Source organism: Staurois parvus, unplaced genomic scaffold (assembly GCF_062004578.1).
Source record: "Staurois parvus isolate SC_StPar_1 unplaced genomic scaffold, SC_StPar_1.0 ptg001475l, whole genome shotgun sequence".
NCBI lineage: Eukaryota > Metazoa > Chordata > Amphibia > Anura > Ranidae > Staurois > Staurois parvus.
The window spans coordinates 292,501-319,073 of NW_028319271.1; the positions used below are offsets into that span (position 1 = coordinate 292,501).

The 26,573-nt window shown below is 45.1% G+C and overlaps 1 protein-coding gene across 5 annotated transcripts in view; it reads right to left on the bottom strand.

Moving 5' to 3' along the window:
• The window catches only part of STRBP (spermatid perinuclear RNA binding protein), a 230,064-nt gene that overhangs the window by 108,332 nt on the left and 95,159 nt on the right, over positions 1–26,573 (bottom strand). For all 5 annotated transcript variants that reach the window (XM_089662431.1, XM_089662433.1, XM_089662435.1 and 2 more), the window contains exon 4: positions 16,643–16,863. In XM_089662431.1, the coding sequence (XP_089518557.1) occupies positions 16,643–16,863 (221 nt within the window). The remainder of the gene's footprint in view (positions 1–16,642; positions 16,864–26,573) is intronic.

Consider the following 26,573-nt stretch of genomic DNA (forward strand, 5'->3'; position numbering starts at 1 on the left):
GGTCTCAAAGAGGAAACTGGATTTTCAGTTTCCTCTACATTAAAGAGGAAACTGGAATTTCAGTTTCCTCTACATTAAAGAGGAAACTGGAATTTCAGTTTCCTCTAGATTGGTAAAGCCCACTTGGGTCCTGGAGCCTGGAGGCCTCGTAGAGACTTGGAAGAATTGAAGTCTCAAATCCCGGGTCCAGGTTTTGCAGACAAATATCATACCGACTGTGTAGGGCCAGGGTTCTCATTCAGGTAGGTCTTGAGGCTCCAGGTACTTGTCTCATACAGAGGAAGTTAGAGTTTCAGTTTTCTCAAGGTTGGTAAAACCTGTTTTGGGTCCTGAAGGCCAGAGGTTTCATAGAGACTTAGGAGGGCTGAAGTCTCCCATCCTGGGTCCAGGTTTTGCAGACAATCAGTACACACATAGGTGTGTATGGAGCTTGTATTAGGGAGGAGACTAGTATTCAGGGCTCCATCCACCCTGGTGGACAGGGGAGGTCTCTGAGCAGGAGTCAGTTGGGATCCACCAAGGAGACAGGTGGGAGCCACTGCAGCAAGGAGCTGCTAGCCATATGCATTGCATTTGTGTGGGAGGAGACAGACAAGGACCTGAGGATTGATGCCAGGTCAGCTGTGCTGCAAATGTAAGCTAGGAGGCTGATGAACATTTTTGATGAACATTTTTTTTTGAGGAAGAAATGCTGAAAAACCCCAGCAAGGGAAACACGTTTTTAACTGGAACATGGTATTTGTAAAAGTCGGCACAAAGAGAGTCCTTAATGCTGTTTGAAGCCGATTCTCAGTTGTTAAGGGTGACACCTTCCATCGCGTTAGTGCATATTTAGTGCAGACCAAGGTGATGGAAAGTGTCACCATTAACTGAATGCAACACATTCGGGCAAATCATTTCTTCACTACAAGGTATGTGAGATACCATAAAGGAGATCTTCACCTTCAAATGAAAAGTCCCTTCTCCTCTCGATAAATATCGACTATTTTTTTTTTTTTCTTACGATTTTTTTCTGAAAAAAATGGTTCAGCCCCTACTCCAATATATGTAATTTGCCTAGGCGGGTGTTTTTTATTCCACAGAGGAGGGGTTGGGCCTAGCGGTGCATCATCTGGTGGCCCACCAGCTGAATCCAGTAGAGCCAGTTACATAGTAAGTCTGGTTGAAAAAAAGACAAAAGTCCATCCAGATCAACCATAGAAAATAAAAAAAATGATAATCCTATATCCACAGTTGATCCAGAGGAAGGCAAAACAAAAGTGGGCTTCCCGATGACGTTACACACAAACATGGCGCCGCGGGACCTGAGCGGCAACTGCTGAGAAGAGGATCTCGTTAGGACAGCACTGGATCCGATGGGTGGGTGAGTATCTAAACTGCGGGGATCCTGCCGCAAGGTGAGCAGGGGTTAAAAAAAAAGAAGAGAAGGTGGAAAGGTGAAGACCCACTTTAATTAAAAATTCTTGGTTTATCATCCCAAGGCAGGGGCGGACTGACCATTTGGAAACTCGGGCAGTGCCTGACGGCCGGGGGTCAGTAGGGGGCCCCATGAGATGCCCCTGGTACCTTTTTTCCTAGGCTTTTTTGAGTTTTGGCAAGGACACAGGGGCCCCATGATCCCCTATTGCCCGGGGGCCCCATGAGTTGTCAGTCCGCCCCTGTCCCAAGGTGTGACTAGAAATTCTCACAATTCACCATATAATAGAATCTTTGAGAAAGAAAAGGCATATCAACCATTTGGAAACTTGGGCACTGCCCAAGGGCCTGGGGTCAGTAGGGGGCCCCATGAGATGCCCCTGGTACCTTTTTCCTAGGCTTTTTTGAGTTTTGGCAAGGACACAGGGGCCCCATGATCCCCTATTGCCCGGGGGCCCCATGAGTTGTCAGTCCGCCCCTGTCCCAAGGTGTGACTAGAAATTCTCACAATTCACCATATAATAGAATCTTTGAGAAAGAAAAGGCATATCAACCATTTGGAAACTTGGGCACTGCCCAAGGGCCTGGGGTCAGTAGGGGGCCCCATGAGATGCCCCTGGTACCTTTTTCCTAGGCTTTTTTGAGTTTTGGCAAGGACACAGGGGCCCCATGATCCCCTATTGCCCGGGGGCCCCATGAGTTGTCAGTCCGCCCCTGTCCCAAGGTGTGACTAGAAATTCTCACAATTCACCATATAATAGAATCTTTGAGAAAGAAAAGGCATATCAACCATTTGGAAACTTGGGCACTGCCCAAGGGCCTGGGGTCAGTAGGGGGCCCCATGAGATGCCCCTGGTACCTTTTTCCTAGGCTTTTTTGAGTTTTGGCAAGGACACAGGGGCCCCATGATCCCCTATTGCCCGGGGGCCCCATGAGTTGTCAGTCCGCCCCTGTCCCAAGGTGTGACTAGAAATTCTCACAATTCACCATATAATAGAATCTTTGAGAAAGAAAAGGCATATCAACCAGGATTACATAAATAATCAACTTCTTTGAATTGAAACATTGACAGACCGCAGAGGAAATGATCACATATCAACTATATCCCTCCTTCAGCATTCAGTTATTTTCTTTTATTTTCAGTTATTTTCAATCTTTGCACCACTGAAATGGAAAACATCGTAATTTACGGAGAACATAAAATGGATGGCAATGGGATCAATAAAATATACGTTACTGACCCCCCCCCCCCCCCTCTTCGCAGAACATTTCCTGGTTACGAGTGCAGTGGCAGTCCCGGGAGAGATCAATTATACAAGCTAGATACGGAGGAGCGGCTTTATCCTGCGGTCATGACAAGCGGTCTATTTTTTGCTGTTCCCTCAGTCATACCGGGACATGAAATATAGGCCCTGATTTTCCACTAGATAAAGGCAGTTGTAGAACCGCATTTCCTTGCGGGAACTGGACCTCCACAGGTCTATTTCACTTGACCCGAGAAGAGCTTAAGAGGTTGATTATCAAGTCCTTAGGTTCCCGAACAACATCTCCAATTTGGCATTTGGAACGCATGGCACGCATCCAAAAAATGTCAGTAGTTCTTGAGAATCTGACACCAGGATCAGCGTAGAGTGATACCGGCTTTCAAAACTGGCCTACAAAACACTAAACATGCGCAAGCTCCAGTACAATAAAAGGAATTCTTCCCCGGCCTCCACCAAGTCACCTTCGCTGTCATGGAACAGGTTGTTAATTTCAAACAATGCGCAACTGGGATTCTGCATCCTCGGGGCATGCCCTGTTTATTATCCATTACCGGCGTCTTCAGTATTACATTGTATAAATATTTTAAAGAACATATGAAAGTTGCTGGTGAATTAATAATGCAGTCAACAAAAGAATTCAGAAAAAGTAGGACTGCTCCTGCATAAATTCTAGGAATACCTTAAAAACTGTCACAAAAAAAAAAGACAAATTTTGAACATAAAAATGTACAGTCACGGCCAAAAACCTTGGCACCCTGTATTTCTGTCAGATAACGCACCACTTCACCCAGAAAATTGTTGCGAGGACAAATGTTTCGGCATTCTCACGTTTATGGCTTTCGTTTTTATTTTTTTCCTGTAACCATCAATGAGTTTCTTCCACCCAAAAAGCCAAATCTGGCACATTCCATGCAAAACCCCACCAAAATGGGCTGGACAAAATTATTGGCACCCTCAATTTAATATTAGCACACCCTTTGGGAAAAAAAACTGAAATCAATGGCTTCCTGTAACCATCAACGAGTTTCTTCCACCCAAAAAGCCAAATCTGGCACATTCCATGCAAAACCCCACCAAAATGGGCTGGACAAAATTATTGGCACCCTCAATTTAATATTAGCACACCCTTTGGGGAAAAAAACTGAAATCAATGGCTTCCTGTAACCATCAACGAGTTTCTTCCACCCAAAAAGCCAAAGCTGGCACATTCCATGCAAAACCCCCAAAAATGGGCTGGACAAAATTATTGGCACCCTCAATTTAATATTAGCACACCCTTTGGGAAAAAAAATTGAAATCAATGGCTTCCTGTAACCATCAATGAGTTTCTTCCACCCAAAAAGCCAAAGCTGGCACAATCCATGCAAAACCCCCAACATGGGCTGGACAAAATTATTGGCACCCTCAATTTAATATTAGCAAACCCCTTGGGGTAAAAAACCTGAAATCAATGGCCTCCTGTGACTATCAATGAGTTTCTTCCACCCACAAAGCCAAAGCTGGCACAATCCATGCAAAACCCCCAACATGGGCTGGACAAAATTATTGGCACCCTCAAATTAATATCAGCACACCCTTTTGGGGAAAAAAAAAACTAAAATCAATGGCTTCCTGTAACCATCAATGAGTTTCTTCCACCCAAAAAGCCAAATCTGGCACATTCAATGGCTTCCTGTAACCATCAATGAGTTTCTTCCACCCAAAAAGCCAAATCTGGCACATTCCATGCAAAACCCCCAAAAATAACTGGACAAAATTATTGGCACCCTCAATTTAATATTAGCACACCCCTTTGGGTAAAAAACCTGAAATCAATGGCTTCCTGTAACCATCAATGAGTTTCTTCCACCCAAAAAGCCAAAACTGGCACATTCCATGCAAAACCCCCAAAATGGGCTGGACAAAATTATTGGCACCCTCAATTTAATATTAGCACACCCCTTGGGGGAAAAAAATAACTTAAATCAATGGCTTCCTGTATCCATCAATGAGTTTCTTCCACTCCTCTACTGGAATTTTGGACCGCTCTTTTTTTTTGTCAACTGCTCCAGGTCTCTCCGATTGGAAGGGTTCTTTTTCCCAACTGTTGTTTGGAGCTCCACAGGAGCTCTATGGAATTGAGATCTGGACTCATTGCTGGCCAGTTCAGTCCTCTCCAGCGCTTTGTCTGGAACCATTTCTGGGGGCTTTTTGAGGTGTGCTTTGGGTCACTGCCCTGCTGTAAGACCCATGACCTCTGAAGGAGACCCAACTTTCTGACACCGGGCCCTACACTGCACCCCAGAATTCTTTGGTAGTCTTCAAACTTCATAATGCCATGCACACGGTCAAGACATCCAGATCCTGAAGCAGCAAAGCAACCCCAAACCATCAGTGAACCTCCACCATGTGTGACTGTAGGGACTGGATTCTTTTCTTTAAAGACCTCATTGTTTTTTCTGAAAACAGTAGAATGATGGGCTTTACCAAAAAGCTGCCATTTTGTTTTGTCTGTCCACAGCACATTCTCCATAAAGGATTTTGGCTTCCTCAGGTAAGTTTTGACAAACTCCAATATGGCTTTTTTATGTTTCTGTGTCAGCAGTGGGTTCCTCCTGGGCCTCCTACCATGTTTCTCGGTCAGCAGTTGGGTCCTCCTGGGTCTCCTACCATAGCATCCCTCTTCATTCAGATGGCGACGTAAAGTACGAGTTGACACAGTTGTACTTTGTGCCTGAAGGTCAGCCTGAATTTGTCTGGAAGTTGATCGAGGTTCTTTAGTCACCATTCCAACAATCCTTTGTTGCAATCTTTGATCAAGTTTACTCTTTCACGCACGTCCAAGGAGACTAGCTACAGTGGAATAGGCTAAAAACTTCCTCACAATGTTGCGCACAGTGGACACAGGAACATTAAGATCTCTAGAGATGGACTTGTAACCTTGAGATTGTCCATGCTTTTCCACAATTTTTGTTCTCAAATCCTCAGACAATTATTTGCTGCTCATTCCCTTCTCCATGCTACATGTGGCACACAGAAAAGGCTGAGTCAATGTTTGACCATTTTAACTGCTTGCCAGTGTGATTTCTATATTGTCAGCCCCTGTTCATTGATACAGGTGAGTTTAATGACAAATTACAGGAGCATCACAGACTTAGAATGCAATTATTTCTTACATGGACTGCTAATAATTTTTTCCAGTCCATGGCCCTGGACTTCTATAGCACCCTGCTGATAATTACATACATTGCAAAAAGTGCTGAGGTGAGTGTCCATGCAGGATCCAGTGCCTGAAACATCCTTCCAGACTGCTCCGAGGCATAGGGTCCAGGTACAGCACCCAAGGTTTCACCAATCAAGATGCACTTTTACTATCGTGGTAGCAGAAAGCAATTAGGAGCTGAGACACTAGCAAGAAACCGAGGACTCACAGAGTGGGGTAGGGTTACAGGGAGTGCCCACGGTGGGTATGTCCTCAAAGGCTTTGCCAATATCCAATCACCTGAAGGTACCAGCCTATACCCCACGGTCTACAAATATCCAGCCTGTGCCCTATACTATACGAGTAAGATGAAATGTATACGAGGAGGCAAGATCAGAAAAGCAAAAGATGTAGAGAGTTGGAAGTCATTTGCAAATCTCGACTTTCCCAAGAACAACATGAGCTTGGCTCAACTTTCCACCTCCATATTGTGTCAATGAAGGGTATGGAAACCCAAACAAGAGAACTTCTCTTATTGGCTCCATTTTGGTCCGTTAAATATATCATTGAAAGCATTTTGTTATATCTGCAAAAAATGCCTTTTGATCATGCCAGAAATTCAAAGATGTCCTGTTTTCTCTGGGAATGTTATCAGCCCTGCCAGCTCTTATTTTGGACTACTAAACAACTCTCCCCTATACTGTGGAAACAGAGGGCTGGGATTCAGTAGTTTAAAAAAAAAAAACTGGGTAGGGTTGACACCATTTCTTGCGAGTTCAAAGGGAAATGAAAGCTTGATTTTCTTTAAATTTAAAATAACAAACATGTTATATTCACCTGGTCTGTGTAATGGTTTTGCACAGAGCATACCTGTTACTTCTCTGTGGGAGTCCCCCGCCGGTGCTCCAGGCTCCTCTCCTTCGGTGAGTGCCCCCATGGAAAGCTGCTTTCCGTGGGGGCACCCGTACGGGCTCGCTCCTGAGCCGCCATGCTTGCATCTATTAACAAAGAAAGGGTGGTTCGACCCCGCCCCCTGCTCACTTGGCACAGCATTTGATTGACAACAGTGGGAGCCAATGGCTCACCAAACATTCACTTACTGTTACTTTTGCCAACCACTACCTCACTATGGAATGCAGGAATCAACATTTTATGGAAGCTTCCAATCCTGACGCAGACTGTAGCGCTGTAAGAAAGCGCAAATCATCCAGGGATGCATATTAAGTACCAGAGGGCCAAGGGTGGCCACACAGGTGCCCTAGAAATTCATTTTCTGAATAAATACATATATTATTAGGGCAGATACATTATTCCTGATAAATAGAAAATATGAAATTATGCTCAGTGAATAAATACTTCTATATTTAAAATTTTTACTGACATGTGAAACCAAAAACACTCCCAAAAAAGTTAAATAAACTGTCCATTCACTTTTTTTTAATCCAAAAGAAGGAAGCAAAACATATCTAAAGCCGAAGCGTTTTGTATTGAATGGAGTTGTGTAAAATCAAGATTAGCGGTTTGTGTTTCATTGTGAAGACTTCCCTTCACTTACGGTGCTACAGACAAAATCTCTCCAAAGCAAAGAGAAATGCCTTATTTGTCCCCATTTTTTACATCTTTTTTTTATGGAGCCTCGTGGTGCGGAACTTGTTGAGGCCTGTGAACAAAAAAAGTGAACTGTGAAATCGCTGCACACGAATAAAGCACCTGAGGGTACAGTATTGGACCAATCTTTGAAGAAGGGCCTCGATCTCTAAACTATCTCAGGGCGCTAAGCTCCTGACAGAGGTAAGGTACTCTGGTCTAACTAGGCTGATGCCAGGTGGACCCAACAGCTTAGGGACCTGCCAAAGCCAGTCTTCCAAGTATCTGGTGAGGGCTCTCCTGAAGAGAGACCCCTTGCTGGGAAGAGAAAAAGACCTGAAGGCCACAGATCCTCTCCCGGATACCAGGGCAGGAACCAAAAACCTGAACTCTGTCTCCGTGAGAGAAGGAAAACAAACCACATGCGCAGTGCAAGTGCCTGTTACACATAGTACAAAATTAAAGGGCGGGACATGCGGCTGGTCTACAAATTGCTCTGAGGTAGCCAAAAGGCCCACCCAAGAAGAGTGTGCAATAAATACCAGGTGACGCCCGCATCTTAGGGACCTGCCAAAGCCAGTCCTCCAAATATCTGGTGAGGGCTCTCCTGAAGAGAGACCCCTTGCTGGGAAGAGAAAAAGACCTGAAGGCCACAGATCCTCTCCCTGATACCAGGGCAGGAACCAAAAACCTGAACTCTGTCTCCGTGAGAGAAGGAAACCAAACCACATGCGCAGTGCAAGTGCCCATTTCACATAGTACAAAACTAAAGGGCGGGACATGCGGCTGGTATACAAATTGCTCTGAGGTAGCCAAAAGGCCCACCCAAGAAGAGTGTGCAATAAATACCAGGTGAAGCCCGTACCTTAGGGACCTGCCAAAGCCAGTCCTCCAAATATCTGGCGAGGGCTCTACTGAAGAGAGAGATCCCTTGTTGGGCAGAGGAAAAAGACCTGAAGGCCACAGATCTTCTCTCTGACATCAGGGCAGGTCTCAAGAGCCAGAAGGCCCACCCAAGAAGCATGTGCAATTGTAGCAAAGGTGACGTGACCTAGTGCTGGTGAAACTCACTGGAGTCCCCACTGGAAGAGTTTCACTTATTTTGAGCTCCAAGGACAACTGTATATTCTTGGATCCCTGATCACGGTCTGGTGGCAAGGGTCACAAGACTAACAGAGAGGATGTCTACCAAGTGGAAACAAAGGCAAATAAAAACTCAAAGCATGGCCAGAGAAGTCATGTTGCAGGACGAGGTTGATACTGCATCTAGACAGTGATCTAGAGGGGCAGACTGATTTGAGATGATAGAAAGGCAACAGTAACTGAAATAATCATTCGTTACAACCAAAATATACAGAATACCATCTCTGAATGCACAACATGTCCAACCTTGAAGCAGATGGGCTACAACAGCAGAAGACCACACCCGGTGCCACTCCTGTCAGCTAAGAACAGGAAACGGAGGCTACAATTCGCAAAGGCTCACCAAAATTAGACAAAAGAAGATGAGAAAAACGTTGCCTGGTCTGACGAGTCTCAATTTCAGCTGAGACATTCAGATGTTAGGGTCAGATTTTGACATAAACATGAAAACATGGATCCATCCTGCCTCGTATCAATGGTTCAGGCTGGTGGTGGTGTCATGGTGTGGTGGATCCATCCTGCCTCGTATCAATGGTTCAGGCTGGTGGTGGTGTCATGGTGTGGTGGATCCATCCTGCCTCGTATCAATGGTTCAGGCTGGTGGTGGTGTCATGGTGTGGTGGATCCATCCTGCCTCGTATCAATGGTTCAGGCTGCTGGTGTTGTCATGGTGTGGTGGATCCATCCTGCCTCGTATCAACGGTTCAGGCTGGTGGTGGTGTCATGGTGTGGTGGATCCATCCTGCCTCGTATCAACGCTTCAGGCTGGTGGTGGTGGTGTCATGGTGTGGGGGGGATTTTCTTGTCACTAACAAGTTGCACCTAATAAAGTGGCCGGTGAAAGTAGATTGCTTTTTTTTTTTTTTTTTTTTTTTTACTGTCGCAGGTGAAATATTTTTCTCTAAGAGACATCAAGGGCCTACCTCTGATGTCTTTTTTGATTGAGAATTCCCAATTCATTTAGTAGAGGATTTGAAAAGAAATACGCTGCTCGCTGGTACTTCTGTACTCTGCAGGAAAGCCACAACTGTATTATTTACTGCAACTGTGGATTCAAAGGCACTTTTCACAGCCAAAGCAAAAAATGTATTTTTGATTGCCTGAGAGAGGTAAAGGTTCAACAAACCCACAACATCTGGATAACCAGTATTGTAAATAAATATACAGCATATTTGTACATGTTTTCTATTTAACTTTCCGATTGGTTTTTATTATTTACAAACATTTTTAACAATAATATTTAGTATTTTTTTTTACAGTGCATATGGCTCATTCTTTGGGAGGCCTCGTAGCAAGTCAATGTTACCAGACCTCTACGTTCTCTTCGGTATGGTCTAGGTCAGTGGTCTCAAAACTGTGACACTTTGCTTGCCTTTATCCGGCCCTTGGGGCATTACTCTTCCCACTAACACAACAAAGGGGCACTATACCTCCCACTGACACCAATGATGGGGCACTATTCCTCCCACTGATACCAATGATGGGGCACTATTCCTCCCACTGATACCAATGATGGGGCACTATTCCTCCCACTGATACCAATGATGGGGCACTATTCCTCTCACTGATACCAATGATGGGGCACTATTCCTCCCACTGACACCAATGATGGGGCACTATTCCTTCCACTGACACCAATGATGGGGCACTATTCCTGCCACTGATACCAATGATGGGGCATTATTCCTCTCACTGATACCAATGATGGGGCACTATTCCTGCCACTGACACCAATGATGGGGCACTATTCCTCCCACTGATACCAATGATGGGGCACTATTCCTCCCACTGATACCAATGATGGGGCACTATTCCTCCCACTGACACCAATGATGGGGCACTATTCCTCCCACTGATACCAATGATGGGGCACTATTCCTCTCACTGATACCAATGAGGTACTATTCCTACCACTGACACCAATGATGGGGCACTATTCCTCCCACTGACACCAATGATGGGGCACTATTCCTCCCACTGACACCAATGATGGGGCACTATTCCTGCCACTGATACCAATGATGGGACATTATTCCTCTCACTGATACCAATGATGGGGCACTATTCCTGCCACTGACACCAATGATGGGGCACTATTCCTGCTACTGACACCAATGATGGGGCACTATTCCTCTCACTGACACCAATGATGGGGCACTATTCCTCTCACTGATACCAATGATGAGGTACTATTCCTACCACTGATACCAATGATGGGGCACTATTCCTCCCACTGACACCAATGATGGGGCACTATTCCTCCCACTGATACCAATGATGGGGCACTATTCCTCCCACTGACACCAATGATGGGGCACTATTCCTACCACTGATACCAATGATGGGGCACTATTCCTACCACTGATACCAATGATGGGGCACTATGTAATTTTTTTTGTTATTGTGCTTTGTCTTTGACTGCAAAATCTGCAACCTGCAAGGTCATAGAAAAAGGAAATTAAGGGTAACGATGTAACAAGTTGGACCTCAAGACCTTCATTATATCCACCGTGACTCTGTTCTGCTGTAAAATTACCCATACTTCGTAGCTCTGTAGACATGTGGAGATGCTTTGCATTCAGTTTTACCATTTCTGTCAATTTATGGTGTGCGTAGAAGGATCTTGTAAATGAGCTCTACCGCGGAAGAGATATAAATGAGAAAGGTGATGAGTGTCTTTCAGCAACTTTCAGTTATAGCCCTCAGCACAGGGAGACGTGTTCCAAGACGTGTGGCACCGAGCTTCATATGACTCAAATCGCTTTATATGCATTTGTGAGCAGACAGAAGCCAATTATAGATCTTAAATCACCTCAATTAAAATGCTTCTGTCACTTTGTAGCGTTTCTTTAATGAAAAAACATGCATGAATACAGTATGATGATACGGTTATTGAAAGCCCTGACAGGTTGCCATACATGTTCTGAGGGTCCTCCGATTCCTCTTGTACCAAATTGTATAGGAACTGTAATGTCTGCCTACATTTTGTAAAGCGCTGCGCAAACTGTTGGCGCCATATAAATCCTGTATAATAATATTCTACAATAATGAGTGAAGTTACCTTCAACTACAAGGTTTGGCTTTAACAATCAGCCATAACATTCTGATGACCCTTCTAATATTGAGTAGGTCCTACTTTTGTCACCAAAACAGCCCTAACCTGTCGCAGTATGGACTCAACTAAACATTTGAAGGTATGCTGTGGTATCTGGCACCAAGCCGTCAGTAGCAGATCCTTTAAGTCCTGTAAGTTGCGAGGTGGGGCCTCCATGGACTTGTTTTTCCAGCATCACACAGATGCGTGATTGGACTGAGATCTGGAGTATTAGGAGGTAAAGTCAACTCGTTGTTGTGTTCCTCAAACCATTCTTTACCTATTTTTGCAGTGTGGCATGGCACATTATCCTGCTGAAAGAGGACGCTATCATCAGGGAATACAGTTTCCATGATGAGGTGTACCTGGTCACCAACAATGTTTAGGTAGGTGGTACGTGTCAAGCAACATCCACATGAAGGACAAGACCTAAGGTTTCCCAGCAGAACATTACCTTGCCCAAAGCATCCCACTGCCTCCAGCAGCTTGCCTTCTTTCCATACTGCATCCTGGCGCCATCTCTTCTCCAGGTAAGTGACGCACCCACCCTGCCATTCACATGGTGTAAACAAATGTGATCCATTAGACCAGGCCACCTTCTTCCATTGCTCCAAGGTCCAGTTCTGATACCCATGTGCCCATTGTACGCGCTTTTTTCCAGAGCAACCCACAGATGCTCAACTGGTTTGAGATCTGGAAAATTTGGATTCCAAGTCAATATCTACAACTCGTTGTGCTCCTCAAACCATTCTTGGAGTCATCAAACCAGGACACCTTCTAACATTGCTCCATGGTCCAGTGCTGATACTCATGTGCCCACTAGGCACTTTTTTCCAGCACAACCCACAGATGCTCAACTGGTTTGAAATGTGGAAAATTTGGATGTCAAGTCAACATCTCCAACTCATTGTGATCCGCAAACCATTCTTGGATTTATCAAACCAGGTCACCTTCTAACATTGCTCCATGGTCCAGTGCTGATACTCATGTGCCCATTGTAGGCGCTTTTTTCCAACGCAACCCACAGATGCTTAACTGGTTTGAGATCTGGAAAATTTGGAAGCCAAGTCAATATCTCCAACTCGTCATGCTCCTCAAACCATTCTTGGATTCATCAAACCAGGACACCTTCTAACATTGCTCCATGGTCCAGTACTGATACTCATGTGCCCACTAGGCACTTTTTTCCAGCACAACCCACAGATGCTCAACTGGTTTGAAATGTGGAAAATTTGGATGTCAAGTCAACATCTCCAACTCATTGTGATCCGCAAACCATTCTTGGATTTATCAAACCAGGTCACCTTCTAACATTGCTCCATGGTCCAGTTCTGATACTCATGTGCCTACTGTAAGCACTTTTTTCCGGCACAACCCACAGATGCTCCACTGGTTTGAAATGTGGAAAATTTGGATATCAAGTCAACATCTCCAACTCATTGTGATCCGCAAACCATTCATCAGACCAGGTCACCTTCTTCCATTGCTCCGTGGTCCAGTTCTGATGCTCACGTGCCCATTGTAGGTTCCTAAAACCATTCATCAGACCAGGCCACCTTCTTCCATTGCTCCGTGGTCCACTTCTGATGCTCACGTGCCCATTGTAGGTTCCTAAAACCATTCATCAGACCAGGTCACCTTCTTCCATTGCTCCGTGGTCCATTTCTGATGCTCACGTGCCCATTGTAGGTTCCTAAAACCATTCATCAGACCAGGTCACCTTCTTCCATTGCTCCGTGGTCCAGTTCTGATGCTCACGTGCCCATTGTAGGTTCCTAAAACCATTCATCAGACCAGGCCTCCTTCTTCCATGGCTCTGTTCTGATGCTCATATGCCCATTGTAGGCCATTTTGGCTGTGGACACAGGTCAGCATGGGCACCCTTGACTGGTCTGTGGCTACACAGCCACATACACCACAAACTGCGATGCCCATTTTTTCTGCTTTCAACACATCAACTTCAGGGACATGATTACTTGCTGCCTAATATATCCCACCCAGTTTCAGATGTCATTGTAAAGAGATAATCAGTGTTATTCGCTTTACCTTTCGGTAGTCAAAGTTGTGGCTGATCGGTGTATATACACCAATAATGTCACATTTGTGTTGGCATAGTGCGGAAGAACATTCTGTCCCCGTTATTCCTTAGACCTTTTGGTGTCTTAAAAAGTGAGTAAGGAGCAGGAGAGTAGACGTTTTACTCTCCAATGGTGGATTTCCATTGGGTATGATGTTACAATTACGGGACAGAAGTAACTGTGTAAACTATTTCAGAGTCTGTGTCCAAGGACAAGAGAGAGAAGATGAAATGGAACCAGGCAGGGATATAGCCAAGACTGATTGCATAAATTGACTATTATTCTGGAAAGAGATATTAGAGTGGAGTCCCTCACCACCGATGGTTTCGCCGGCCATCTTCTCTCCCTGGCGCCGGCATCTTCAGTGTGGGCACCCCGCTGTGGCAGCTTCCGCTTCCGATTGCCTAGGCGATCGCAGCAGAAGTGGGTACCTGTCAAATTCGGGTACCCGCTCCACAGAGGTGCCAATCCTTAATGGGGAGCGGGGGAAAAAGGCTTAAAGAGGAACTTCCCCTTTTGGGTGGAACCCCGCTTTAAGAATAAAGTGGAACTAAACTGAATCTGAGCACCACAAACGGAAAACTATTTCATTCATTTTTATTATTCAAGGCAAACTCCCCCCATCCATTCATGTCTCCATGCTATATTTTGTTGAAACATCACTTTAACCCCCCCCCCCCCAATTTATAGCTGTGGCCATTTTGAATAAGAGCAGATAGTTCATGTAGCATTTACTTCCTGGCATCCATATGCCCTTAGCTCAGCTCAAGCATGCAAGCAGGAGTGTGTGCTTAGCTGAGAAAACCCCACCTCCCATGAAGTCTCCTGGTATGTAGGACATCCTTTTGGCCTAGGCCAGAAACCAGGAACTAACCCTTAGCTCAGGCATGCAGGCAGGAGGGTGTGCTTAGCTAAGAAAACCCCTCCTCCCATAAAGACTCCTGGTATGTAGGACATCCTTTTGGCCTAGGCCAGAAACCAGGAAGTAACCCTTAGCTCAGGCATGCAGGCAGGAGGGTGTGCTTAGCTGAGAAAACCCCTCCTCCCATGAAGACTCCTGGTATGTAGGACATCCTATCCTTTTGGCCTAGGCCAGAAACCAGGAAGTAACCCTTAGCTCAGGCATGCAGGCAGGAGGATGTGCTTAGCTGAGAAAACCCCTCCTCCCATGAAGACTCCTGGTATGTAGGACATCCTTTTGGCCTAGGCCAGAAACCAGGAAGTAACCCTTAGCTCAGGCAGGCAGGAGGATTTGCTTAGCTGAGAAAACCCCTCCTCCCATGAAGACTCCTAGTATGTAGGACATCCCTTTGGCCTAGGCCAGAAACCAGGAAGTAAGTTAAGAAATGTAAAAAAAAAAAAAAAAAGTTGAACAAACAAGTAAATACAATATACCTTTCTATTTACTACGGCTAACAGCACAAAGATTAAAAATAGCCTTGATTGCGAGAGTTTAGTTCTACTTTAGGTGCTATAGGTGACAACATTTCAATTAAACCCTTTATGCAATAATACAAATTATTATAAGATTAGAATTTACAAAAATAAAATATTATGCATTATAGCCTAAGTGCAGCCAAAATCTTAAAAAAAAAAAAAAATCAGCACAAGGGACATAATTTACAGTCATATAGTATATGTCCCTTGTGCTGTTGATTCTTCTTTTACGCGAAATCCTCATACCTGACCCCACTCCGGCCGGGCTTAATCTTCTGGTGTGGCGGGGGGTTAATAAAACTAAGGGGCTGTTACAGGATCTAATCAAGAGAACCCGACCATGCCTGCCCTTGCCATCCAGACCACTACTACTCTGAATGAAAACAGGATCTATGAATTGAAGGGGGCGGAGCCATCATCCGCTCATTCTGCATTCACAGATTCTGTTTCATTCATAGACGCTGTAGTACGGCTTCTGTGAACAGAACAGGGAGGGCATAGTTTGGCTCTCTTGATGAGAGTGTCACAGCCCCTCCCCCTAACCGCTGCCTCACTGGAAGATAACAGTAGCAGGAGAGGGGGGCAGGGATGAAGGAGGATTTTACTTAAAAGAAGAAACATCAGCACAAGGGACACATCCTGCTGACTTTAGGTTATGCCCCCTGTGCTGATGTCACCTAAAAGAGGAGGAATCAGCACAAGGGACACATCCTACTGACTTTAGGTTATGCCCCCTGTGCTGATGTCACCTAAAAAGAGGAATCAGCACAAGGGACACATCCTACTGACTTTAAGTTGTCCCTTGTGCTGATGTCACCTAAAAGGAGGAATCAGCACAAGGGACACATCCTACTGACTTTAAATTGTCCCTTGTGCTGATGTCACCTAAAAGGAGGAATCAGCACAAGGGACACATCCTGCTGACTTTAAATTGTGTCCCTTGTGCTGATGTCACCTAAAAGAGGAGAAATCAGCACAAGGGACACATCCTACTAAGTTGTCCCCTGTGCTGATGTCACCTAAAAAGACGAAACCGCACAAGGGACACATCCTACTGACTTTAAATTGTGTCCCTTGTGCTGATGTCACCTAAAAGAGGACGAATCAGCACAGCGGACACATCCTACTGACTTTAAATGGTGTCCCTTGTGCTGATGTCACCTAAAAGAGGCGGAAACAGCACAAGGTACACAACCTATGGACTTTAAGTTGTGTCCCTTGTGCTGTCACCTAAAAGAAGACAAATCAGCACAAGGGACACATCCTACTGACTTTAAGTTGTCCCCTGTGCTGATGTCACCTAAAGGAGGAGGAAACAGCACAAGGGACACAACCTACTGATTTGTCTCCTGTGCTGATTTGTTTTTGTTTTTTTAGTTTTGGCTGCACTTGGGCTTTAAAAATCAGCCCCCCCCCCCCCCCCATCAATCACAAATCTTACTTGGAGGTATTTTCTTCATCGTCTTCCTGTTTTCCTTCCTGGTCATTTTCCACGGTCTCACTTTTACTTTGTTCATCCATCCAATCAGAGACCTGCTTTAGCGCACATTCCACCGTGGATACCATGTTCTGGACAGCTTCCAGCTCCTCCGGAGATGGGTATATGGTGGAGTGTTTTGCCATGACATGGCGGTCATCATTAGCAAATGACCGGATGGATCTCTGGAAGAAAAGGAGAAGATGAGACGATTGGCATTTACATTTCCTGCGTAGTCACCAATTTATTATATATTATTAGTATTTATACAGATATTTCACGGTATACAGAAAACGTGTCCAAAATCAATAACCTGATCATTCGTCAATATCATCACTCGATCACTCTCCACCGGTTACCTTTCAGGGGTTCCCAGAAAAACTAGGTTAGTGCGGGGATAGGCAAGACACTGCATGGGATTTGTACAGATCGTTCCCAGCCATGTTCCTGCGAATATCTTTTACCGAGCGCCAGGCACTGTAATTGCTGTCGGTATATAATAAATTTGATCGATTTTTCGTCCGAAAATCAGACCTAAGAATAAATCGGGCAATTTTCGCTCTGTTAGTGGGGTCAGTGGCACCGGTCGATTTTCCTGGTTCCTCCCCTTTTCGGTTGGAAAATTCGTGAAAAACGACCGATTTTCGACTCAATGATGGTCAAATCGTACGACCGTTTTTCCAAAAAGAATACGCGCGAGCCGTGACCTGGAAGGAGCAGAAGTTTCGCCTGTTATATGGGGGGAACTTTATGACTCGATCGGACGATTTTCGATATCATTGATGGCGCCATCGCATTACCGAGCGAATGACGTTTTCGATTTTCGGCCGAAAAATCGTTCGGAATTCAACCCATGTATGGCCTGCATTAGTCTGGCGGAAAAAAAAGACAAAAAAGTCCATCCAGTTCAACCATTAAAAAGAAAAAAAAAAAAAAGTTATAATCCTAGTCCCACAATTAAAAAAAATATGAAATGAATAGTTAAATAATGTAATTAATAATCATAAAATATATAAATTAATTACCCCCTAATCAAATATTAATAATAATAATAAAAAAATGAATCCCCTAACCAGTAAATAAATAACTAAATAAATTAACCTTTAACTAACCCTAAAAAAATGAATACATTATTATTTCTGTTTAAGAAATTATAATAATAATAAAAAAAGGAATCCCCTAACCAGCAAATAAATAACTAAGTAAATGAACCTTTAACTAACCCTAACCATAAAAAAATGAATACATTATTATTTCTGTTTAAGAAATAATAATAAAATGAACCCCCTAACCAATAAATAAATAACTAAATAAATTAACCTTTAACTAACCCTAAAAAAAATGAATACATTATTTCTGTTTAAGAAATAATAATAATAATAATAATAATAAAAATAATAATAATAATAAAAATAATAATAATAATAAAATAAATCCCCTACCAGTAAATAAATAACTAAATAAATGAACCTTTAACTAACCCTAACCATAAAAAAATGAATACATTATTATTTCTGTTAATAATAATAATATTATTATTATTATTTTTTAAATAATAATAATAATAATAATAATAATAATAATAAAAGGAATCCCCTAACCAGTAAATAAATAACTAAATAAATTAACCTTTAACCCGAACCATAAAAAAAATGAATACATTATTATTTCTGTTTAAGAATTAATAATAATAATAATAAAAAAATGAATCTCCTAACCAGCAAATAAATAACTAAATAAATTAACCTTTAACTAACTCTAACCATAAAAAAATAAATACATTGCTATTTATGTTTAAGAAATAATAATAAAAATAATAATAATAATAATAATAATAAAAAAAGGAATCCCCTAACCAGCAAATAAATAACTAAATAAATTAACCTTTAACTAACCCTAAAAAAAATGAATACATTATTTCTGTTTAAGAAATAATAATAATAATAATAATAATAAAAAAAAAATAATAATAATAATAATAATAAAATAAATCCTCTAACAGTAAATAAACTAAATAAATGAACCATTAACTAACCCTAACCATAAAAAAATGAATACATTATTATTTCTCTTTAAGAAATAATAATAATAAAATGAACCCCCTAACCAGTAAATAAATAACTAAATAAATTAACCTTTAACTAACCCTAAAAAAAAAAATGAATACGTTATTTCTGTTTAAGAAATAATAATAATAATAATAAATACATTTTCTAACCGCAACCTGTAACCCTTAAAAAAATAAATACAAAAACTATTAAATAATTAAGAAAGAAAAGCAGATAAAGAAGCTAAAAAAAAAAAGCTGAAAAACATAAAAACAAATGATGAAACAAGTGTTTTTTTTTTCTACTGGCTATGAAAAAAAAAGCCAAAGCACAAAAACGCTGTACAAAAACACGCATAAAGAACCCTGAAAAAAAAAAACGCTCAAAACACAACGCTCGGTCGTGAATCTAGCACTAGGGTGTGATCACATCAAGTGGGGTGGATTCAGTTCAGTGGAGTGACCGGCCCAGCGAGCCGGACGACTATTGTACTTGCTTTAGGGCCGGTTCACAGTGCCAGGACAAGGTCATCTACAGCCCAGGGCGAGCATACCAAATTGGGCAACTACGAGCACTAATCTGCATGCTTACCCTCAAATTCCCCCTACTCCCAGTACAAATCCACCCTCTCCCTAAATCCCCCCTTCCCAGTACAAATCCACCCTCTCCCTAAATCCCCCCTTCCCAGTACAAATCCACCCTCTCCCTAAATCCCCCCTTCCCAGTACAAATCCACCCTCTCCCTAAATTCCCCCTACTCCCAGTACAAATCCACCCTCTCCCTACATCCCCCCTTCCCAGTAAAAATCCACCCTCTACCGAAATCCTCCCTTCCCAGTACAAATCCACCCTCTACCGAAATCCCCCCTCCCAGTACAAATCCACCCTCTATCAAAATCCCCCCTCTACCGAAATCCCCCCTTCCCAGTGCAAATCCACCCTCTCTCTAAATCCCCCCTTCCCAGTACAAATCCACCCTCTACCGAAATCCCCCCTCCCAGTACAAATCCACCCTCTATCGAAATCCCCCCTCTACCGAAATCCCCCCTTCCCAGTGCAAATCCACCCTCTCTCTAAATCCCCCCTTCCCAGTACAAATCCACACTCTCCCTAAATCCCCCCTTCCCAGTAAAAATCCACCCTCTACCGAAATCCCCCCTTCTCAGTACAAATCCACCCTCTACCGAAATCCCCCCTTCCCAGTACAAATCCACCCTCTACCGAAATCCCCCTTCCCAGTACAAATCCACCCTCTATCGAAATCCCCCCTCCCAGTACAAATCCACCCTCTATCGAAATCCCCCCTCTACCGAAATCCCCCCTTCCCAGTACAAATCCACCCTCTCCCTAAATCCCCCCTTCCCAGTACAAGTCCACCCTCTCCCTAAATCCCCCCTTCCCTGTACAAATATTTGCCACCCCAGTTTTCTCCCCATATACACCCAGTACAACCCCCCCCCCCCCCCCAAAAAAAAATCATCTCCTAGCACAAATCCCCTACCCCTCAAATTTCCTCTCCAAGCAGAAATCCTCTTCCCTCTCCACTCAAAAAACCCTCTTGAAGCAATTCCCCTTTCCTAATCCTAGAACAAATAACCCTCCAAAGTTCTCCTCCTAGCAGAAATACCCCCCAATTATCCCTACTACCACAAATCCCCCCCCCCCCAAAAAAAGAAAAATTCCCCCTCCTAGCATCAACCACATCCCCCTTCTACCATATCTTTTCTAGGACAACCCCCCCAAATCCCCCTAGCACAACCCCCCCCCCAAACGCCCTCCTAGCACAAATACTCTTCCCCCCCCCTCCCAACACAAATCTAATCTACTCCTAGCACAACTCCCCCATGCTTAACCCCTGCTGCCCAACAAATTCCTCCTCCCAGCACAATCCACTCACCCCCATCTCATGGTGCCCCCCCACCTCATATGATAAAACTGCCGCCCCTCCTGCCCACCCCTTGGTCCCGGCCCTGCCGGTTCACATCAGGATTTGCGCAGTGCATGTTTTGCCTATTCCTTTTAATGGGCTGAAATTTCTCTGCATCGCCCCAAGTCAGCGGCTACAAATACCACAGCCGCCAACATTTACTAAACAGGTAGTCGCCCGGCCCAGGGATCCAGCACGGTCATCAACCGGGCCAGTTCTGGATATCTTTTTATATCCTTTTCCATCTTTATATATAAAAAAAAAAAGCTCCATTACCTTGTTACGCAGGTCTTTTGACAGTTCTTTTCTGCTCCCCATGGCTCAGTATTTAGCCTGCTCAGTGCCTCCACGTGAGAGCTGATAAACTGATTGACTATTTATGCACAAAATGCAATTTAACCTCTTGGCGCCAGCCGAATGCAAATGTGTGGCCTTCTGGTGTTTGGGCCTAGACGCCGAGCGGCCGCACATTTGCGTTCTAGTAAAGAAACATGTGGGCTGAAAGCGTGCAAACTGCGCGCTCCCAGCACATGCGTTCGGTACTCACAGAAAGGTCCTGATCTCCTCTTTCGTACAATCTAAGGTCCCCAACTCACATTCATACATACACATACTAGGGACAATTTAGACAGGAGCCAATCCACCTACCAGCATGTCTTTGGAGTGTGGGAGGAAACCGGAGTACCCGGAGGAAACTCACGCAGGCACAGGTTCTGTTAACATTAGGATTTAAAAAGGAGCCAAACAACAATGTGATAATAATTGGCTTCATATCATCACTATCATTATTATCATCATACAGGATTTATATAGCGCCAACAGTTTGCTCAGCGCTTTACAATATAACGGGAGACAATACAGCAACAATACAGTTCAATACAAGAGGGTTAGGAGGGCCCTGATCCTGGGAGCTTACAATCTAGGAGGGAGGGGTTAGTGGTGCAAAAGGTAGTAACTGTGGGGGATGGACTGGTAGGAGGAATAGAAGATTCCATTATTAGCTGAGGGCAGGATAGGCTTCCCTGAAGAGATCGGTTTTCAGAGATCGCTTAAAAGTGGGCAGAGTAGGTGATAGTCTGATAAATTGGTGTAGGGAGTTCCAGAGAATGAGGGAGGCTCTGGAGAAGTCCTAGAGACGAACATGGGAGGAGGAAACAAGGGAGCTAGAGAGCGGGAGGTGGTAGGAGGAGCGGAGAGGATGGTTTGGGTGATATTTGGAGACAATATTGGTGATGTAATTGGGGACGGAGTTATAAATGGCTTTATATGTGATTGTTAATGTTTTAAATTTTATTCGCTGGCCAATGGGAAGCCAGAGGAGGGATTGGCAGAGAGGGATGGAGGACATTGAGTGGAGGCCAGTGGAGGGATTGGCACAGAGGGGTGGTGGACACGGGGTGGAGGCCAGTGGAGGGATTGGCAGAGAGGGGTGGTGGACACAGGGTGGAGGCCAGTGAAGGAATTGGCAGAGAGGGATGGAGGACACTGAATGGAGGCCAGTGGAGGGATTGGCAGAGAGGGATGGAGGACACTGAATGGAGGCCAGTGGAGGGATTGGCAGAGAGGGATGGAGGACACTGAATGGAGGCCAGTGGAGGGATTGGCAGAGCTGGATGGAGGACACTGAGTGGAGGTCAGTGGAGGGATTGGCGGAGAAGGGTAGTGGACACTGAGTGGAGGTCAGTGGAGGGATTAGCAGAGAATGCTTGTGGACACTGAGCGGAGGCCACAGGAGGGATTGGCACAGAGGGGTGGTGGACACTGAGTGGAGGCCAGTGGAGGGATTGGCAGAGAGGGATGGAGGACACTGAGTGGAGGCCAGTGGAGGGATTGGCAGAGAGGGATGGAGGACACTGAGTGGAGGCCAGTGGAGGGATTGGCAGAGAGGGATGGAGGACACTGAGTGGAGGCCAGTGGAGGGATTGGCAGAGAGGGATGGAGGACACTGAGTGGAGGCCAGTGGAGGGATTGGCAGAGAGGGATGGAGGACACTGAGTGGAGGCCAGTGGAGGGATTGGCAGAGAGGGATGGAGGACACTGAGTGGAGGCCAGTGGAGGGATTGGCACAGAGGGGTGGAGGACACTGAGTGGAGGCCAGTGGAGGGATTGGCAGAGAGGGGTGGAGGACACTGAGTGGAGGCCAGTGGAGGGATTGGCACAGAGGGATGGAGGACACTGAGTGGAGGCCAGTGGAGGGATTGGCAGAGAGGGATGGAGGACACTGAGTGGAGGCCAGTGGAGGGATTGGCAGAGAGGGATGGAGGACACTGAGTGGAGGCCAGTGGAGGGATTGGCACAGAGGGATGGAGGACACTGAGTGGAGGCCAGTGGAGGGATTGGCAGAGAGGGGTGGAGGACACTGAGTGGAGGCCAGTGGAGGGATTGGCAGAGAGGGATGGAGGACACTGAGTGGAGGCCAGTGGAGGGATTGGCAGAGAGGGATGGAGGACACTGAGTGGAGGCCAGTGGAGGGATTGGCACAGAGGGATGGAGGACACTGAGTGGAGGCCAGTGGAGGGATTGGCAGAGAGGGATGGAGGACACGGAGTGGAAGCCAGTGAAGGGATTGGCAGAGAGGGGTGGAGGACACTGAGTGGAGGTCAGTGGAGGGATTGGCAGAGAGGGATGGAGGACACGGAGTGGAAGCCAGTGAAGGGATTGGCAGAGAGGGGTGGTGGACACTGAATGGAGGTCATCCTGCTATCCTTCAATAAAAGACAGTTTTTTTTGGCATGGTCAGATTTTCAATATCAATGCCAACATTTCACCATTTCTGCCGGGGGATGCAAACTTTTGAGCACGCCTGTATACACATATACTGTATACGGTTCTTTATTTGATATTGTCATTTGGAGAAGTCGCGGTATTGCAGCCTCTTCTCTTTCAAGCAGTAGGTATTGATATTAGCATTTCACAAAACCAGGTCAGCCATTGAGTTCTGTCCTCTCTCAGCATGGGCTGTAAGGAAAGCTAGGTAAAGAAAAAACCCCATCTATGGGTCCCCCCCGATGACATCTGAGAAATTCTTTGTAATATGTTTTATGTAAAAGTGGATAAAGAGAGCGACTGAAGCAGATGACACGGCAGGAAGTCTCCATGTGGCCAACGCATTAAAGGTTGAAGATGTTCTGAAGTTATAGAATTTGTTGACAATAGACGTTGGTAGCATTTGCAGCCAGTTATTTGTACGAATGAAAATTTATAGCCGACAGCTTCCAAAGACCAGAGCAAGGTATATATGTAGATTTAAAAAAAAAATGTAGCTGACTTTTAAAAACCAGTGCCTGGGGTCCAACGTGGTCTTCCTGCAGCTGGTTCTTCTTACCGGGTCGCCGGTGCCGCCATCTTAGATACAGGAGCTGGCTGTAGCTTCTCGAGGAACCACAGCTGGCTTCCCAGGGCTCTGGTAATGGTTCTGCAGCCTCCTGAGACGTGTCTCTGGAGTTGACTTAACAAGGGATGCCATCCTTGCCCAGATGAGGTTTGTGGAACACCCCCTCACAGAAAAAAAAAAATGTAACTAAGTTACAGACTGGAGGAAGGAAGCAAACCAGTGGGACTTCACCACCATCTTAGATACAGGAGCTGGCTGTAGCTTCTCGAGGAACCACAGCTGGCTTCCCAGGGCTCTGGTAATGGTTCTGCAGCCTCCTGGAACGTGTCTTGGGAGTTGACTCAACAAGGGATGCCATCCTTGCCCAGATGAGGTTTGTGGAACACCACCTCACAGAAAAAAAAAAATGTAACTAAGTTACAGACTGGAGGAAGGAAGCAAACCAGTGGGACTTCACCACCATCTTAGATACAGGAGCTGGCTGTAGCTTCTCGAGGAACCACAGCTGGCTTCCCAGGGCTCTGGTAATGGTTCTGCAGCCTCCTGGAACGTGTCTTGGGAGTTGACTCAACAAGGGATGCCATCCTTGCCCAGATGAGGTTTGTGGAACACCACCTCACAGAAAAAAAAAATGTAACCCAGTTACAGACTGGAGGAAGGAAGCAAACCAGTGGGACTTCACCACCATCTTAGATAAAGGAGCTGGCTGTAGCTTCTCGAGGAACCACAGCTGGCTTCCCAGGGCTCTGATAATTCTGCAGCCTCCTGGAACGTGTCTCTGGAGTTGACTCCGCAAGGGATGCCATCCTTGCCCAGGTGAGGTTTGAGGAACACCACCTCACAGAAAAAAAAAATTGTAACCCAGTTACAGACTGAAGGAAGGAAGCAAACCAGTGGGACTTCACCGCCATCTTAGATACAGGAGCTGGCTGTAGCTTCTCAAGGAACCACAGCTGGCTTCCCAGGACTCTGGTAATGGTTCTGCAGCCTCCTGGAACATATCTTGGGAGTTGACTCAACAAGGGATGCCATCCTTGCCCAGGTGAGGTTTGAGGAACACAGCCTCACAAAAAAAAAAAAAAGTAACCCAATAACAGACTGGAGGAAGGAAGCAAACCAGTGGGACTTCACTTTAAACTGAAACTTCACTCAAAAAGTGATGTGATCCCTAAATGTAAAGGTTGTGGACTTCTTTGCCCACCCCACAACGCTGATTGTGATGCATTAAAAATAAATATTGTAAAATCTGTAAAACGGAGTACATATCTGCTGATCCTGCCAGTGCCCCTCAGAGATGTACTCTTCTTATTTTATTTTGGCCACACTGAGCCTGGAAATAGCTCCATCCTAGTGTGGTCCGTCTACATCCTCCTGCTTAGGAGATACAGGGTGCTGTGCCAACACATTTTTCTCCAGTTTTACTAATAACTGGGGACCGTGAGATACCCAACCGGGACTGGGGCTTTTGGAGGGGACAGCGGGTTACCCTCTTGCCTACTGACCATGGGCCTTGGCATCTGTGTAGGCTCTCTTCTTTGAGAGGTGTGCGCCTGGGGAAACCTTTGGAGTGGTTTTACTTTGGATTTAAGTCTATATTTCCCCGATTCATGGCCAGTAGCTACCCCTGATGAAGTCACGTGGTTTGTGACGATACGCGTGGGGAGGAGCAAGGTGATAGGAGGGCCGATGTATCAGAGACATCACAGGACACTCAACACAGACTACTTGATACCACGCTGATTTATCTTTTAGCGGATTTGCATCTCTGTACATGTGAGTGTAATTTACTTTGGATTTAAGTCTATATCTCCCCAATTCATGGCCGGTAGCTACCCCTAATGAAGTCCCATGACTTGTGACGATATGCGCGGGGAGGAGCAAGGTGACAATACGTGCGGGGAGAAGCAAGGTGACAGGAGGGCCAATATATCAGAGACATCACAGGATGCTCAACACAGACTACTTGATACCACGCTGATGTATCTTTTAGCGGATTTGCATCACTGTACATGTGAGTGTAATTTACTTTAGATTTAAGTCTATATCTCCCCAATTCATGGCCGGTAGCTACCCCTGATGAAGTCACGAGGTTCGTCACGATACGCGTGGGGAGGAGCAAGGTGACAGGAGGGCCAATGTATCAGAAACATCACAGGATGCTTATCATGGACTACTTGATACCACGCTGATTTATCTTTTAGCGGATTTGCATCTCTGTACATGTGAGTGTAATTTACTTTGGATTTAAGTCTATATCTCCCCGATTCATGGCCGGTAGCCACCCCTGATGAAGTCCCATGACTTGTGACGATATGCGCGGGGAGGAGCAAGGTGAGAATACGTGCGGGGAGAAGCAAGGTGACAGGAGGGCCGATATATCAGAGACATCACAGGACGCTCAACACGGACTACTTGATAGCACGCGGATTTATCTTTTAGCGGATTTGCATCTCTGTACATGTGAGTGTAATTTACTTTGTATTTAAGTCTATATCTCCCCGATTCATGGCCGGTAGCAACCCCTGATGAAGTCACGAGGTTCGTCACGATACGCGCAGGGAGGAGCAAGGTGACAGGAGGGCCGAT